The 17,307-nt window shown below is 34.5% G+C and overlaps 2 protein-coding genes and 1 long non-coding RNA gene across 4 annotated transcripts; 2 read left to right on the plus strand and 1 right to left on the minus strand.

Moving 5' to 3' along the window:
• Positions 1 to 18: 18 nt before the first annotated feature.
• On the plus strand, positions 19 to 4,742 carry LOC121755479 (ATP-dependent kinase-like protein notR'). Of its 2 annotated transcripts, XM_042150778.1 has the most exons (11): positions 19 to 177; positions 444 to 574; positions 679 to 722; positions 1,198 to 1,275; positions 1,662 to 1,854; positions 2,766 to 2,796; positions 2,874 to 2,932; positions 3,183 to 3,256; positions 3,592 to 3,678; positions 4,148 to 4,238; positions 4,352 to 4,742. In XM_042150778.1, exons 1-11 carry the CDS (start codon positions 132 to 134, stop codon positions 4,439 to 4,441), a joined length of 924 nt encoding a protein of 307 aa, XP_042006712.1. In that variant the 5' UTR covers positions 19 to 131; the 3' UTR covers positions 4,442 to 4,742. The 2 variants fall into 2 exon arrangements, with proteins under 2 accessions (XP_042006712.1, XP_042006715.1); XM_042150781.1 differs by lacking the exon at positions 1,198 to 1,275.
• Positions 4,743 to 5,213: 471 nt separating this feature from the next.
• LOC121755492 (auxin-induced protein AUX28-like) lies at positions 5,214 to 7,385 on the minus strand. Its single transcript, XM_042150793.1, has 5 exons — positions 7,070 to 7,385; positions 6,327 to 6,523; positions 6,104 to 6,239; positions 5,686 to 5,747; positions 5,214 to 5,497 (listed from the first exon to the last, which is right to left on the minus strand). Exons 1-5 carry the CDS (start codon positions 7,282 to 7,284, stop codon positions 5,460 to 5,462), a joined length of 648 nt encoding a protein of 215 aa, XP_042006727.1. The 5' UTR covers positions 7,285 to 7,385; the 3' UTR covers positions 5,214 to 5,459.
• Positions 7,386 to 13,562: 6,177 nt separating this feature from the next.
• On the plus strand, positions 13,563 to 14,512 carry LOC121803509. The gene is made up of 2 exons (XR_006051039.1): positions 13,563 to 14,082; positions 14,243 to 14,512. It is a non-coding gene; the product is annotated as an uncharacterized LOC121803509 (long non-coding RNA).
• Positions 14,513 to 17,307: the final 2,795 nt, after the last annotated feature.

Raw genomic sequence — 17,307 nt, forward strand, 5'->3', positions numbered from 1 at the left:
AAGAAAAAGATAAAAATAATAAAAAAATGAGTAACTAGATTTATATTAGAAGAAGAAAATAATATAAGCCGGAAACGATTTCGTCGAGCTAACCGTAACTGCCGATCGCTGCCGAATACCCAACTTTGATCATGGAGCTTTCATCCTTCTCTACAACCTGCAAACCAATCCATTCAGGTGCCCTTCCAATCATTTCTTACGATTTCATTTTGCTCTCTGTAGATGTATTTCATTATATACTCGTTTTCTGCTTAGATTTCACAGATTTTTGCTCTAATTTGATGTGAATTGCAATCCCTGCATTCGATTCCAAAGCTCTGTTACTCGGGTGTGAATCACAAATAGCATAAAGCTATAAAATCATATCACTACACTACAATTTTGTGTCTTTTCGTTTTAAGCTAGTGGAATAATTGTGTTTGTTTCCCCTCTTCAAATGCCAGAGCTGCGGCAGAAGAGTTGGTCTCTGAAATTGAATAATCAGCTGTATTCCTTTCCTAGAACAATAGTGTCGACGCCTATGCTGCGTCGAGCTGCAATTTCAACTGGGAAGCAAAATCATTTGCGTTCACAGGTTATTCTATTCTTCATCTATTATCTTTGAAGTGGAGTACTAATTTTGGTAGATGATGCTGTTATTCCTTTTTTTATTCTTGAACACATAGCTTAATGTTTCAGGTTTTCAATTGCCAGTTGAAGGAAATTCCGATTGTAGAGGCAGGGTATGCTTTATCTTTGTTAGTGTGGAATAATTTCACGTGATATTTATCTATTTAATCGTTATTTTACCTAAGTATCTTTTTCCTTTGGGTCGTAGCGTGTAATTGGTGACTAGAGATATTGCTCGAATTCTCCTTATGGTTTCTAGACACATTTTTACAGATGTCTTTGTGACATAATATATATCATGTATATCACCGTTTTGTTATAAACATGAAAGCTAAGTTCAGTACTCAGTTGTTTGTGCCTTGGCTGGTATCTTGAGAAAACTGAGATGTATATAACATGTAATTTATGAAAACTTTTTTGATGATCCACACTTTTTATCGCACTTACTGTAAAAAATATTCTTCTGCTCTATGTTTAATAGTATATGAGTATGTGCTTTTTGTAGCTCAAGTTGTTACAAATGTCCCCTCTTTAGGAGTATTTTTGTGTTTATTTTCTGTTTCATATAGACTAACTCAGTTCTATCAGGAGTATGGATGAAATATACAATGTCTTGGCAGAACGTCTTGTTCCTGTTGCAGCAGCTGAATCAAATCCCAATTTTAAGTAAATTCTGGACCCTCAAATTCTCGATCTTAATCATTCAGGTTTTTCTTCACAAGTAGGCTATTCCCCCTCCTCCACCCCCTTTGTCCTCTTCTTTGCTTCTCTATCACCATATGCAACTTGCTAGAAAAACTTCTCAGCTGCAGTTGTAAGGAAATTGATTTGAACAAAAGCAGGATAAAATTATAAAGTTTTGCCGGTCTCAGTATAATGGTATAGTAAATAGCAAATTTCTCTTAAGTTTCTGCCCCATCTGTCCAATAAATAGTTTTCTTTGGATTGGATGCATCCATTTAGATTAATTATCACCTAAATCTCTATAACTGCTCCTACAATACCAATCACCTACTCAGACTCTAGTGAAATTCATAAAATATGAACTGCAGGCGTATTATTGGTTTGTGTGGGCCTCCTGGTGCTGGAAAGAGCACTCTTGCATCCCAAGTGGCTAATCGTGTCAATGAGTTATGGTTGCAAAGGTCGTCTTTCTTTAATGAGCTAGTAGACTCTCCTGAAGTTGCAATTGTTCTTCCCATGGATGGATTCCATCTTTATCGTCGTGAACTGGATGCAATGAAGGTAGTACATAATAAATCTTAAACATCCCGAACTGCTAAATTTCTTGTACATTCTTATACAGTTGCATAATTGGCTCGGGAATCCTGCTGTTTTGCATAGAAGTTGGCATTGATATCCAACCCTTGTAGAAACTATCAGACTGTTTGGCTGGACTCTTAAGCTTTAGAAAAGATTATAAACTTTCAAATTTGTTTTATTATGGTTTTTTCGGAAGAGCTTATGAGCTGTAAGAAAAAAGAGTTCCACATCGCATATTTAGGTGAATTGCATTCCCCTTCCTCGAGTTTAAGTAAAATTACCAAATAAAAATCCTACTTTATATTAAAATGTTGAAAGTAGTATTTATGTCACTCGGGTTGTGTTTTAGAAATATAGTTTGTCTTTATTTCAGTAAAAAATCTTTGTAATTCCAACACCTTATACCTTAGAATCTCCAATATCTTATTTGTTCTCATCTCTTCAATGGCCTAGTTTTAAAATAAAGTCTAAGAGCTTATGACCTTAAAAGATCATCTTATGTTTAGATTTACAATATTTAAACTACACTTCTGCTAATCATTTGATGTTTATATTCTCTAGATTTTTCTACACTATATGGTTCTCCAGAAGCCTTGCTACATCTCTAGGAATTGCTATATCTTATTTGTGCTAAATTAAATCCATATGAATCTGAAAAGATCACAATAACAGAATTCTTGATGTACAGTTGTGCAAGGAGCATCAGACTACTAGTTGCAGCTAGATAATATGGGGATTGGAACAATAAGCAATGCATTAAAGCATTTCTCTATCCTAACTTGTCCCTATCTAGCTTTATATATTCTCTTTAGTGGGTTCGTCCTTGATAAACTGCCCCCTTTTACTATTTAAAGCCTACTCTGTTACATCACAATTTGTTCTTTGCTTGTTAGGATCCAGAGGAAGCTCATGCAAGAAGAGGAGGTGAGTCATTTTCTGTAATAACTTGATTTTGGTTCTTATATGCATGAAACATATTGATCTTTCTTATGGTGATTCAGCTCCTTGGACATTTGCCCCCGGCCGACTCTTGAGATGTCTCACAAGTCTGAGAAATGAGGTGAAATTTGATGATCGTGAATTAGTATGCCACTAACTGCAACATGTATTAATTTTACACTTTTGCACGTTACTCTTCTGTTCTGTGAGATAACCAAGTAATAATAAGTGTCTTTCTTATTAGACCCTTTTAAATATGTGCCCTTTGTCGTTAAATTCTTTGTATTTTAATTTTATACGCATTTCTATGCATTGAGAACAATGGATGCATTGAGTACTTTTTATCTTTTAAAGTTTGTTTTCTACTGCAGGGATCAGTATGTGTCCCATCCTTTGACCATGGCGTGGGTGATCCTGTTGAAGATGATATCTTCGTGAGCCTTCAGTAAGTGCACATTTGGTACGGGATAGTAAAATCTGTTTAGGAAGTTCCATGGGGAATATTATTCCATTGAAGATCAGCATATTTTGTATATGTGTGTAATCACCCTCTTGGTGCAAGTGTCAATTATCCACATACTGATTGCAAACACACTGCATATTTTAGCATATGATTAATGCTTTATCCGGTGGCTTACCTAAGCATCATCTTTGTTTACAAAATAGAACTTGATGAGGAATTTTTCGTACTGATTAATCATACTTGATTGATACTACTTGTTATAGCCATATTATCTGGATCAGCTTAATTATCTTTTTATTTTATTTTTTTTGCTACAGGCACAAAGTAGTAATAGTTGAAGGTAACTATTTGCTTTTGGATGAGGGCGCGTGGAGGGACGTTGCATCTCTTTTGGACGAGAAGTGGTAATATGCATCCCATGTTATTTTTTTTTATTTCACTTTCAACTATAGAGTATAGACCCGGGAGTAGTACCTACATGTTCAAATCTTTTCCAACATTAAGTTTTAGTAGCTCTAAATATTTGCCGTAGCTTACTCCCTCTTATTAATGTCATTCGTGTTAGTTATGCTTGTTATTGCCACATTATTTTCTTAGTGTCTGCTTAATACATCCATTCTGATTTAAAAGTGAGGCCTATATGCTTTGTTGAGCTTGGAATCGGACATAGTTACATTGTTGTATTGGCTCTTCAGTTGAACCATCCTTACGTTCTGATCCAACAGTGAGTCAGTGCTTTGTTGGAATATCTTTACTTCTCTTCTTTACTTCTCTCACAATACATTAGTTGCCTTGCCTCAGCTATACTTCAAAATTTAATGCAGATGTAGATCAAACGAACCTTATTACAAGCTCATCATATTTACTTTGCAGGTTCATTGACGTGGACATTCACAAGGCAATGCAGCGGGTCTTGAAAAGACACATATCAACAGGAAAGCCTCGCGATGTTGCTAAATGGCGGGTAAACTGTCGAATCCACTGTCTTCCTTATTTGTGCAGTAATCAACGTTACAAGTGACTATGGTCTCAAGTGTTGACCAGGTAAAGGATTGTTTTCACCATCTCAATGTGCAGATTGACTACAATGATCGGCCTAACGCAGAGCTAATAATGAATTCAAAGAAGAGAGCAGACCTGTTGATCAAATCAGTCGACTTCTCCTAGGCGAACCACATTGCAATAAAAGGACTAGATTCATGCGCCCGGCTCCATTCTTCAATAACGGCTGAGCGTTGCTTCTGTAAGTACTGTTCAAGAGTTCATGCCTAGTTTGTTAAGCTTTTTTTTTTGCAGTTAGGTTTACTTTGGAAATGTACATTGCAGTTCCTTTTCTTTGGGAGTAATATTACTATAGTACTCTCTCTGTAGCTGAGTCGTATTCATTTTTTGGTTGTCCTACACTCTTACTGTAGCTGAGTCGTTTCCTTTTTTTTTTCCAGAAAGCAACAACTTTTCTTCTCTCTTACGTTACTCTCTCTTATTTTATTCTTCGTCTCTCTACCTTTTTCCCTTTTTACTTTATTATTCATTTATTTAACTCACTTAACATAACTTTTCTTAAATCCTGTGCCTAAAAGAAAGGCCTCTGCTACAGAGGGACGAGGGACGGAGGGAGTACTATTTTCTAAAAAGAGATTATTATTATTATTAGTATTCTAAAATATCCTGTTAGAGGACTTTTTTTTTATTATTCATCGTAGTGAATCCATGTGAACCAATATTAAATAGAGATAAAATTTGAGTAACAGACGCACATGTCGTTGCTCCCTCCCCATTTAAATCTATTCTCTTACTATTATTTCTTAATTTTCTTACCTTATTAGAATATACGTACCCATCCCACAAAGAGACCAATTTGCACCTTTTTTGGCAAAGAATTTTCCTTCACATGAATATATTACATGAATGCAAGACGCACACATAAAATAGTTTAATATACAAGTCAAATGGGGTATTATTGAGGCACATTAACTAAAGATTGTGAACAACAAAGTCTCACCACAAGAGTAACAAAATAGGAGTATAATAAAAGTGGAAAGATATTAACTTGATTAAAATAAAAGCAAGCATATAACAAACAATAGTACAGACACAATCCAGCATCCTGCTCCATCCATCTTCTCTGTTTGGCACAGCCAGCTAAGATCCAAGAAGCAGCTTCTGGTTTTGAATTTCTACACTCTCAGATTCTTCTCTTGCATTTCTCCATCGCCCGCGGCGCTGAAATCATAGCCCCACCGCCCCATTCGTTGTTAATCCGTGCGTCAAATCATAAACACATCTTGCCCTAAAACCGTGTGTGTGTGTGTGTGACCAGTTTCAAGAATAGCTGGGAATGTGACCATGTGTTGATGTTTCATCACATGTAGCAATAGCTAATGGAGTAATACAGATATGATGCTACTAACCGAGTCCCTTTGCCTCAGTTCCCTTCATTATACGCAGGCGCTTGCAAGATCCAACAAACATCCTATTAATTTCATACAAAGCCAATGCTTAATGAGTATACACATATGAGTAGTTTGATATCTATGGTTATGGAATCAAATCTTACTCCAAAACATCCTATTAATTTCATACAAAACCAACTACTTAATAAGCATATATGTCTGAGTAGTTTGATATCTATGGTTATGGCTAGACATCCTATAAATTTCATACAAAACTAATAGTAGCACTTAATGAGAATATATATCTGAGTAGTTTGATTTTGATTATGGAAGCAAACTTACTCCAAAACATCCTAGTACAACTTAAAATTTCATACAAAACCAAAGTATACATATTTGAGCAGTTTGATATCTATGGTTAAGGAAGCAGACTTACTCCCACGGCACGTCTCCAACAAGCATCCAATCCCCGTCCTTGTCTTCATAAGTAGGCACATAATCAGAGCTATTCAGAAGGTCCATCAGCTTACTCTCGTTCATGAAGTCCAACATTCCTTGAGTGTCACATTTACCTATTTCCATTTCCAATCACCACAAAACATTTGAACAATTAATAGTATTTGGAAACTTATAGTAGGAGTAGTATTAGTTTCCTTTACCAATAGTGAAGGAACTGAACATTTTGCCGAATGCATCTGACAGCTCTTGGTAAGTCTTGTACATCTTCAGATCAACTTTCCTTAGGTAGGGCGCGCCGTCCATGCTCACCTTCACGAAGGCGCTCTCCTCCGCCGCGCTCCTTGCTATCACGTTTTTACGGAACGACCGGACTGGCGGCCACCCCACCACCTGCGCCCTACAACAATTTAAAACCAATCTCAGCTGCAGTTAATCAAAATTTCTAATGAAATTCCACTAAAAAACTTGAACCAACACACACTGCAATCGAAATCTCTTGCTAGTTTTTCACAACCAATCTCAACTGCAATTAATCGAAATTTCTCGTAAAATACCGCTAAAAAACTTGAATCAACACACACACACTGCAATCGGAATCTCTTGCTAGCAAACTTTGATCATAATGTAAAAGAAGCTTAACCTAAACGCATTTAATTTGTAATTAACGCTTCCTAAAACACTCAAAAAATGCTAGAGAGAGAGAGAGGCATACTTAGCAGGAGGCTTGGCATAACCAATCTCAACTGCAATTAATCCAAATTTTTGGTAAAGTTCCGCTAAAAACTCGAATCAACACACACACACACACACACACTGCAATCGAAATCTCTTGCTAGCAAATTTTGATCATAACGCAAAAAGCTTTACCTAAACGCATTTACCGTTTAATTAACTCATCCTAAAACACTAAAAAAATATAAATGCTAGAGAGAGAGGGGCGTACTTAGCAGGAGGCTTGGCAGAGCTCGTGTTAGCATCGTCGGTCACATTTTCCCCCTGAAAATGAGCCTGATCGGAAGGCGCATCCTTGGAGGAGAGATTCAGCTTCAAATCGACGGTTTCCTCGAAACCTCGCTTCTTGTCGCCGGCGCCGGGCAATCCGAGGCGCAGCTCAGTCTCCTCGACGTCGAGAGTAGTGATAGTGACGGTATCCACCATTGTTGATCGATTCCAGTGGAGCTAGATTGGTGAGTGATTGATAATTGATAATGCGATAATGGAAAGATGAGAGAAGAAAGAGTGAGTATTTGCAGAGAAAGGCGTATAAATATAGTCGGAAATTGTCTGTTTAATGGAAAAAGGGTCGACACGTGGCGCATGGATGAGCTGGATATCCCAATCAATCCTGCTGGAAATTCCGTAGACACCTTTTTATTGCTCTGTTTCTTGATTGGTATAATTATTTTTTGTACTAGAGCATCCGCTGCCATTGTGCGCATGGGGCGCGGATACGAAATTCCGTTGAGAGCGTCGCAGGTCCGTGGAATTCCGTCATGACGTCCGTCAATGCGTTGAAGTGGCACGGACGTCCGCAAATAAGTTGAGGACGTCGCAGGTCCGCGAAATTCCGTCATGACGTCCGCCATTGCGCTGAAGTGGCACGGACGTCGTGATGTCCGCAAATAATAAAATGGCATTGAAGTGGCACGTACATTCGCAAATAATAAAATGGACATTCGCAAATAATAAAATGGAAATGCGGGATATCAATCCTTGTACCTCTCGCATGCTAAGGAAGTGCTATACCATCTGAGCTACGTCCCCTTGTGATAGACAATTCATATATTTATAAATTTGTTCTTTTCATAGAAAATCTTCATGTATAATGTATAGTTAAATGAATTCTTCAAGGTAGTTCAAATTGGTATATCTTCATGTATAACGTATAGTTAAATGAATTCTTCAAGGTAGTTCAAATTGGTTACCAATTTAATGTTGATAATACTATGAACGTAATACAATTTTTTATTTTAAAAATAATATATTTTTTTAGTAATTATGTATTATTTTTATAATGAAGTATGTTTTTTTTAAATAAAGTGGTTGCATTTTCTCCGCATTCGCGTCGAAATTTTAATCCCGTAAATTGTTTACTTTCGAAAATTGTTTAATTTGTGAATTGGTGATTTTTTTTAATGTGGGAATTCCGTCGGGAATTCTGCAGGGGAAGTCCGTCACTGTACAATAGGAAGTCCGTATGACGTGGCAGTGCACTGGGAAGTCTTATGACGTGGAAGGAGGTGTTTTTGGGAAGTCCGTGGGGAATTCCGCCTGGACATCCGCACTACTGCGGATGCCCTTACTATTTGATTAAATGTATTTATAAATTTTACTACTACTATAATTTTTTATTTATTTTAAAAAATTAATTTTCTATAATATAAAGCTAACGTGCTTGTCAATGGAAATCATCTATAGATAGTTGGGATCTCGACTAATCCCATTGTGAAAATTCCCTTAAATTCTATTTGTAGTTAAGGTATACTTTTGTTCTGCGTTTGTGAATTATTGCCAATGAAGATTGCCACATGACCTTAACCTTCAACACCGACAACAACCTTGTAGTATAACACTTGTTAATTATCTAATGCGAACTCTATCTGAGCAAGCATTAATTAAAATTGCAATGGTTAACAATGAAAATTAAGTTCAAAATAAAAACAACTTGCAAGCATACGTATCCAAACAATTGTTTAATTAGAACCAAGTAGACTTGAAATGATTTAGGGGAGGGGGATTTTATCATCCAATTGAGTTTTTTTATGAATTACATTAATCAATTAAAACTAAAACTCAAAGACAATAATAACATTATTTAGTTTAGGAGTAAAATTGAATCAAAATTCAATGGGTAGGGGAATGAGATTTTAATTTCATTTTCCCATGTTAAAATATAGTATCAATTAGGAATCCTTTATTCACATATTTATAAAATGTATATTTGTCCCCCAACGATGAATCCAAAGCCTCACTTTTTCTTGAACTATGATTGTGGAGTAATTTATGACTTTCTTCTTAGTTTTTACTCTTTTAATCTATTCAATCGTTAAGCAGTCAAGTGTTTCAGGATATTCTCATTTGATAGCTCGAGTGCTTCAAATAATTCACTTACAATTGTTGACATAGACATAAAGTATATTCTCCTCATTTGTAGTTGACTAATTATTTTTGTGTATTTGTAGAAAAATTTGAGTTGACAACACTACTTTATTAAGTGATGGCCACATATGTAAAGTGTGCGTATGAGGTTGATGTTGCAACTTTAATTTGCTTTCTTGAAAAACTAGGTTTGTACTTTAGTGGAATTTTTCACTCATGGAGTAGTATAATGGTAAGTGACAAAGTTCGATATTTGTTCATTCCTAAAAAAAAACATACGATGAAAGCAAGGTCATCATCATGATGCGGAGAGTAAATTGCATCTAGTGAATAATAAAAACATTGCAAAATTTATCGCATCAAAAAAGTTTACATACTATTTTATCTTCGTTCATAAAAAATAGTCATAGTAATAAATGACAGTTCTATGCAAAATCAATAAAACTAGAGGGATATAGAAAAAATATAATTAAAGTATTTGTTAATACAAAAATGGAATACATCTCATTAAATAGATTTAATGGAGAAACTAACCATAAGTAGATAGTGGCTAATTTTATCAATTTTACGTTAAATTCCACAACAACCACTACTAAGAGTATTTTTCTTAATACCAACTTTAGAATAAAACTCCTGCATTTAACTATCAGTTAAAATGAAACATTTAATGATGAATCGAGAAAAAGAATTATTATTTTTAAATGGAAGTGGGTGGGGAACCAAGTAGCAAGTCATGTGCTAAGATTCAGAAAGGTGGGCCCCTCAGAAGTGGGCATGTGAACCTTTGAGTCAAACCCTAGTCCATGTGGGCCTCCTTCCCTATATTCCATTTTCTCTTTTTTCCTATATTCTTTTAATTATCAATTTTTTTTATGCAATACCTCTATCTATGTTTGCTATAACATTCATATGTTTTTTTTATTACATGGTTTGACATAGAATTTTTATGAAGTATTATTGATTGGATAATTGTGTTAGATTGATTTATTAACTTAAATACCTCACTTACATTTATTTATGTTTAAGATTTGATGAATAATATAATCCCATCGTGTGTGTGTGTGTGTGACACCCAATAAACCCAAAAAATAAGGGTAGAGAACGTGGCCCAACAGCAGCACAAGCCCACAACATTGGGCCCTATTACTGCTTGGACAAACTAAATTTTTCTCAAACTATACGAATATTGGTAAATTTTTTGTGGTCGGAGACCTTTTTCTATACATCTTAGTACGGATGAGACATATTTCGATTTTGCATCTCTACTAAAAACATGTAACAAAGAAATGTCACTTAAAATCCATATTTCATTGCACAATAAATTTTCGTCAATTATAAACCTATGGAGTACTTAACTTTTATTAAAACTCGTGATATGATGAAATATGAAACCTTTTATGGGACAGAAACTTTTATTTCACATGGAATACATATCAGTGATGTTCACGGAAGATGCTCATAAATAATTAACGACTATCTAATCTAATGGAAGATGCTCGTAAATAATTAAAGACTATTTAATATAATTATATATGTATACCCTCTATTTGTGTGTCGTCTTCCCAACCAATTATACAAAATGCAAGGGCCCAATATATAAGAAATTGGACATAAAATCCACATGTTTGTGTAAGTGGGCCCTTTTTGGAGAAGACAAAATGGGCCATAATTGACACCAAAGTCCAAATCGACACCTATACCCACGTGTGGGAAGGCCCACAGCATTAATGACTCACACGTGTGTAGTATATCTCTTATTCAATGCTGTGCTTTCCATCCACCTAGGATTCCTTCCATCCAAATACCAAATCCATTGCATCTTATTCATTTGATTATCCAATTCCCATTTCACCACATCTTGTATTCAACCCTAAACCCTATTATATATTATTGTTACATAGTTTGTGTAATGGTAAATTGGTAATCAATCAAGACAGATAACGAGTATAGTTGGAGCGAAAGAGGAACTGTCGTGGGTCAGAAGCGAAACTGTCATGGGTTGTTGAGCCAATTAATGGGTTTTACGAAATCACTTATGGTCAATGATGACCTCACCTTTATGTGTGTCCGATCATATAAGGTCAGAACTGGTGTAATGGAAATATTACTATAGGAGTAATAATTAGCTATTTATAGACGTATTCGATTGCTCAAGATTAAATTGTCATAATATTTGTTGGAATTGATTTGGTCTTGGACTACTCGCACGAATAATGCCGAGAATAGTTATATGTAACATTGTCTCGAGATTATGTGTCGGATTGTATTTATCCAATCAAACAATATTTATAATACTCAATCTTTATCTATTTAACTGAACCAAATAATATACTAGTAGACAACTTAGATGCATTTATATTTTAGAATGAGAAGTGTCTAGATTAATGAACCGTCAAGAATTAGTGTGACTCATTTATCATAATTTAAATTTAATACTACGATTAAATAAATCTTGTATGTGTTTGTGCATTAATTATAATCATCACTCCAGGGTGGGGGAGATGAACCTATGCTAGCAAAACCATCAACATTGTCCAAAATTCAATAGTCTCAAACATAAACTATTCATTTCTTTTCATTTCATTTAAATGTGACAGAAGATGAATTGTAGAATTAGAGAACCAAGAATTGCAATAAATAATTGAATCCAAATAGCTGTGGATGGAGGTCCACAATAAGGATAAGGATTGATTTTGAAGAATATGTATGAGTGGTGTAGGAGAAAACAAGCATCCCAAACAAATATTCAAAGTCTAGATCTAAATAATGATGGTGAAGTAGGCCCTGTTTGTCTGTGGTCCAAAATTTTGTATTTGTATGAAGAAATATTAGAGGGGTTGGGTGGTGAAGAGTGCCAGCAAATCAGTTTGGTCCAAACAAAGCCAAATGTGAAAACATAATTAGTTGTCCAAACTTAATGCTGCAAAGCTGTGTTGTACTTTCCAGTTTCTACCATAGTGTGAGTTGTACTTTGGGAATTCAAGAACTGGCAAACAAGGTCTACCCATGCATGCAAGTGGATTGTTTCGTCCATAGGAGGCTGGCTATACATTATCTTCAATGACTCTTTGGAAAGCCATGAATTTTGATCAAGTTTTGTTTCACAATTAACCAAATAAAAAAGTATAAAATTTGGACTTGTTTACATTTATTGCATAGTTTTTTATTTTTTTTGGGTAAAATTGTATCTGAGTTGAAATTTGAAAATTATAGGTGGACATGAATTAAAAGATTTACTCTCTGTCCCAAGAAAATTGAGTTGCTTCTCTTTGGGATTTGTTATGAAAAAATTTGTACGGATAAATAGTTAAAGCTGATGAATAGTAAAGTAAAAGTGAGAATAGTATAAAAAAGGCAAAGTAAGTGTTCAAAACAAAGGATATACCAAAAATTGACATTTCACAGAACTCGCAAACTAAGAAGTTAGCATTGTTCAAGGAACATCTAATTTCATCATTTCCTTATTTTCACCATTTTATATTTTTATTAGAGTAAATTAAATGAAATAGATACGTAATTAAACCTTCGATTATTCATGAAACGGTGTGATTATGTACGCTTAGCATTTCCAACTTTCTAGTGGTTCGAAAAATAGCAATTAAAAATTGTCTCTCTTGATTTGATTTACAAATATCGACAACCAACATACTTAGATAATTTCATTTTCGTAATTGCTATGTATGTCCCAAATATTATTAAAAACAACAGCTGCCAACTATTTTTTTGGAATTAGAGGTTTTGAATTTCCTAGCGATTCACGTCATATTTAATTGCTAAACTGAAATTCGTGGGCACAATTGAAATACATGGATAGATTTAAATGCTAACTAAACAAGGAATTAGATTGATCATGATGTATAATTTGTCGTGGTTTGATTCACGTAATATTAATTTATTTAGCGATTAAATGAAACGCTTAAATTTTTCTAAGACTATTATATGTAATCAAACCATCTCTTTGTAATAAGTATAAAGACTTAATATTATAAACCAAATATTTGTGCATTAAATAAAATCATTAATTTGTTTTTATTAAACTTACAAAAATATTTTTCAATCTAAGATAATGTTACACAATATTCATAACTTAAGAGTACTATTTTTTCTTAATTACGTAGTGCACACTCGACGAATGTACTTTAACCGTAGTGCACACTCTGCCTTCTTCCCTTCGTGTAGTGATTCCCGTCCCGTGCAGCCACCCGCAGCTCAATCCCCTGCCGTCGAATCCTGCCGGAACAAGAATCACCGTGTCGGTGATGCTCCAAGGCTCCTATCAATTGTAAGAATGGACAAAAAATTTATGAAAGTCAGGTGTAGAAGGAAAAGGTAATGTATGGACAATTCAATTCTTTTAGCATTCATTGCTGCCGTACTACTATTTCACCCGTGAAAACTGACGGATTCGATGGGAACGTGACAATGGATGTGAAATACTAACAATTTATGTATTTTCTTACATGATAATTTTTGTATTTCTTGATATTTACTTACATGGTTGGCTAAGAAATAATTTGAAATATACTACACATCTACATAAAATAAGCCTACGATTTTTTTTTCTTTTCTTGTTTTTACTTATTGAATACATATCTCAATGCCTACACTTAAAATTTACATCCTCTAATGAAAAATGATTATTCATAGTATTGTTTACTGTATTTGGGTGAATTGCAAATCGTTAGAGAAGTCCGTCAGACAACTGCCAGGCCATCCAAGCTAGGACCAAGGGTCATGCGTAGAACGATCATCTACTGCACAACGAGCCAGAGAACTGACCCATGGTGCTGTTAATCACAACTCTAGCCAGGCAGCCTGAGTTCATCGTCCAGACATGGCAGATCCTGCTCAAGTAAGGTGACACATAGTGAAACATGCTGCTTTCTTATTAGGTGAAATGAAACTTGTCGGGTTAAAATTCATTCGCATAACCTGCTGACGTTTGGATTGATGAAGCGTCTTGTTTCGTTTTGTTTTTGTATCTACTCACACTTTGTTCCCGAAATTCTTATAACAGTAAAAGATGATTGAGTCAAAGGTAAAGTTGACGTGGTGTCGGAGGCTGATTAATGGATGCTCATGGGCCGACGGCGAGATCGGTCGACCCGCTCGATCCCAACTGGGTACATCAATGGGCATTCCCCTAGTGATTTGCTCGGTAGTCATGTCTTCATTGGCTCTTTTTTTGTCTTAGGTAGGGGCAGACTTAGAAAAACTTGGGTAGAGACTGTATTTTTAAATTTTATTGAAAAAATATTTTTAAATAATTTAATTTCTCTTATAGAAATTTTGCTTACGATTAAAATTCAAGATATTATATGAGAAACAAATTATCTTTTATTTTATTATAGATATCAGAGTGTGTGTTTTGTTTGTGTTGTTACTTAATCGATGTGCTCACCTTCCTTCTCGAGCGGTTTGAGCACTTTTAGCTTTATAAGTAGGACTATTATTATTTATTACTGTGTGGTCAATTGTATAGCATTTGGGCGACAAGTTTAATTATCACGTAGTATTCTTAGCTTGTTTAATTAAGAAGGGATAATTGATTCAAATTCAATGAACTAATCCAAATTTACTAATTACCGACTAATGCGCAAAAATGCATAATTGCATGTGTTGATTATTCCACCCAATTTATTAAGAATGATCAAATTACACATACCCACTGATTATGACTTTGAATTTGGCCCTTTGAAATAATTTCCATTTTTCCATCATTAAGAATCCTATGTACGCTTTTCAATTGTGTTTATTTTTATAATCCACAAAGTTTGCCACGTCGCATCGTTTTTGTATTATGATTTTAGATCGATGGCTATTTAAAATTTAAAAAGATTATAATAATTGTAAATTGTAATTCTAAATAGCACTCCATATTAGGAATCGAGATTAATTGGATGCGAGTTAATCGTGCTAAAAGTTTATCGGTTAAAAATTGTCAATTGTAATTCTAAATAGTACTCCATATTTGATTTTAAGCTAGCTTATTAGTCTAAAAATTATTGATGAAAATTTACCTCTTTTAAATTTTTAATTTTTAATATTTAAAGTATTCTTTAAGAGTATAAATTATATATAACCCATATAAAAATTTGATAACATATAAACAAAGACTTAGTTTAGGGGGATTGATGTTAGTGAGATAATTTATTTATTTTTAAAAATAAAATTTGAAAATTGAAAATCATATCAATTTTATGATACGTTAATATCACTTAACATAATAAAACATATTAGTGTTGATATTGAGTCAAAGCTATAATTCATGAATCAACACATTAATATTAATTTAAAAATTGATAGTATATTTTATGATTTTAACTGAATATCAATATATTTGCAAATAAAAATATTAAAAAGTTCATTCATCTACATGTAATTGTGAAATTAAGCAAAAAAAAGTGTAAACCCATCATCATGAAATTAGACGGGACTCGTCCTACATTTATGTGTAATCGATTTATAAATACAATGTAACTTAAATAATAAATATATATGAGATAATTTCACCCGACACATTATAGAAACTATTTTAATATCTCAATTATATGGCTGAATTATGAGATAAAATGTTGGGTAGAATTAGAGTTGGGCAATGCATGCGTGTGGATATGATGTATGTGGCATGTCACATGGTCATGCTAATATCATACGACCATTCCTCAAAGTGGGGCCCTCTCACTTCACAACTCACATGCCGACACCCTTGGGGCCCACCTCACATGCACTGCCCAAAGAAAATTTAGAGCATCTCCAATGCCGGCGTCAAAATCGCGACGCCGATTTTTCGCCGACGCCGGTTCTGACGCCGAACCATTGGAACCGGCGTCGGCGAAATCGGCGTCAAAATCGGCATGGCCATGCCGATTCGCGCGATGACGCCGGTTCCGACACCGATCCTCACGGCGCCATTGTAGGACCCCTATTCGGCGTCAAACCGGCGTCAAATTTAATTTTTTTTTTCGAAAACACTATATATACGCGCTTTGAACGTCATTTTCATTCGCACCACTTGTTTTAACGAGTACTCTCTCTACCTTACTTTCTGTTCAAGATCAATAACGAGCAATGGAGAACAACTACGAAGGTACTCCAGTGACTACGGCGTGAAGAATTGGAGGCGATGAGGAGGGACACCGGCGGGAATAGCCGCGGCGTAGGTGGCGACGGAGGCGGCGGCGGCGACGGTGAAGAAGCGCCGGGCGACGACGGAGACGAGGACAGCGGCGAGGAGTGATTTTGTTTTATTTTTTTAAATTAATGTACTTTTTAATTTTTGTACTTTTTTAAAAATTATTGTACTTTTTTTTTAAAATTAATGTACTTTTTAAGTTTTAATATTATTATTCGAATTTTCCGTATTTGTCTCGTAAATTAAATTCTGTATGTTGATACGCGTGTAAATTAAATTATATACGTAATTGTTATTAGTGATGTGGATAGGTAGTGTGAAGGCATGTGAGGGCTATTTGATGTCCAGTTGATGTGGCAAGTTGATGTGGCAGGAGAATTGTAGTGCTGATGATGTGGCAGTGTGAAGGCTATGTGAGGGCTATTTGACGTCCAGTCTTACTGGAGATGCTCTTATTATCCCTTATTTTTTTTATTTTTACTACTACATTATGAAGTGCAGTATGATTTATTTGGAAAAAATGGTTTAAATAAATGATGTAATAGTAGTATTTATGTTCTAATTTAATTGAGTCATTCTTTTTTTACTTATTTTAAAACAATTATATATAAATAAATATATGAATAATAAAATTAAAGTAAGAATAGTATAGAAAAGAGTTTTATTTATATTATTCTTATTTTTACTTTACTTTTCAAAATAAGTCTAAAATAAAAATGACTTAATTTTCTTGGCACAGAGAGTACGAGTCTCTTTCAGATTTTTCATTGCTAAAATAACCTGTGATTTGTAGTACAAATTATTTACGATCTTTGACGATCTAAAAAGTGAAGCATTTTGGATTTATAGCTCATCAATTTTAATAGAGAATTTCATCGGATAAAATTGCACAAATTAAAATAAAACTTAGTTCCATAATACTAGTATGTTGATTATATATAAGTACA

This window comes from Salvia splendens, chromosome 1 (assembly GCF_004379255.2).
Source record: "Salvia splendens isolate huo1 chromosome 1, SspV2, whole genome shotgun sequence".
NCBI classification, from domain to species: domain Eukaryota; kingdom Viridiplantae; phylum Streptophyta; class Magnoliopsida; order Lamiales; family Lamiaceae; genus Salvia; species Salvia splendens.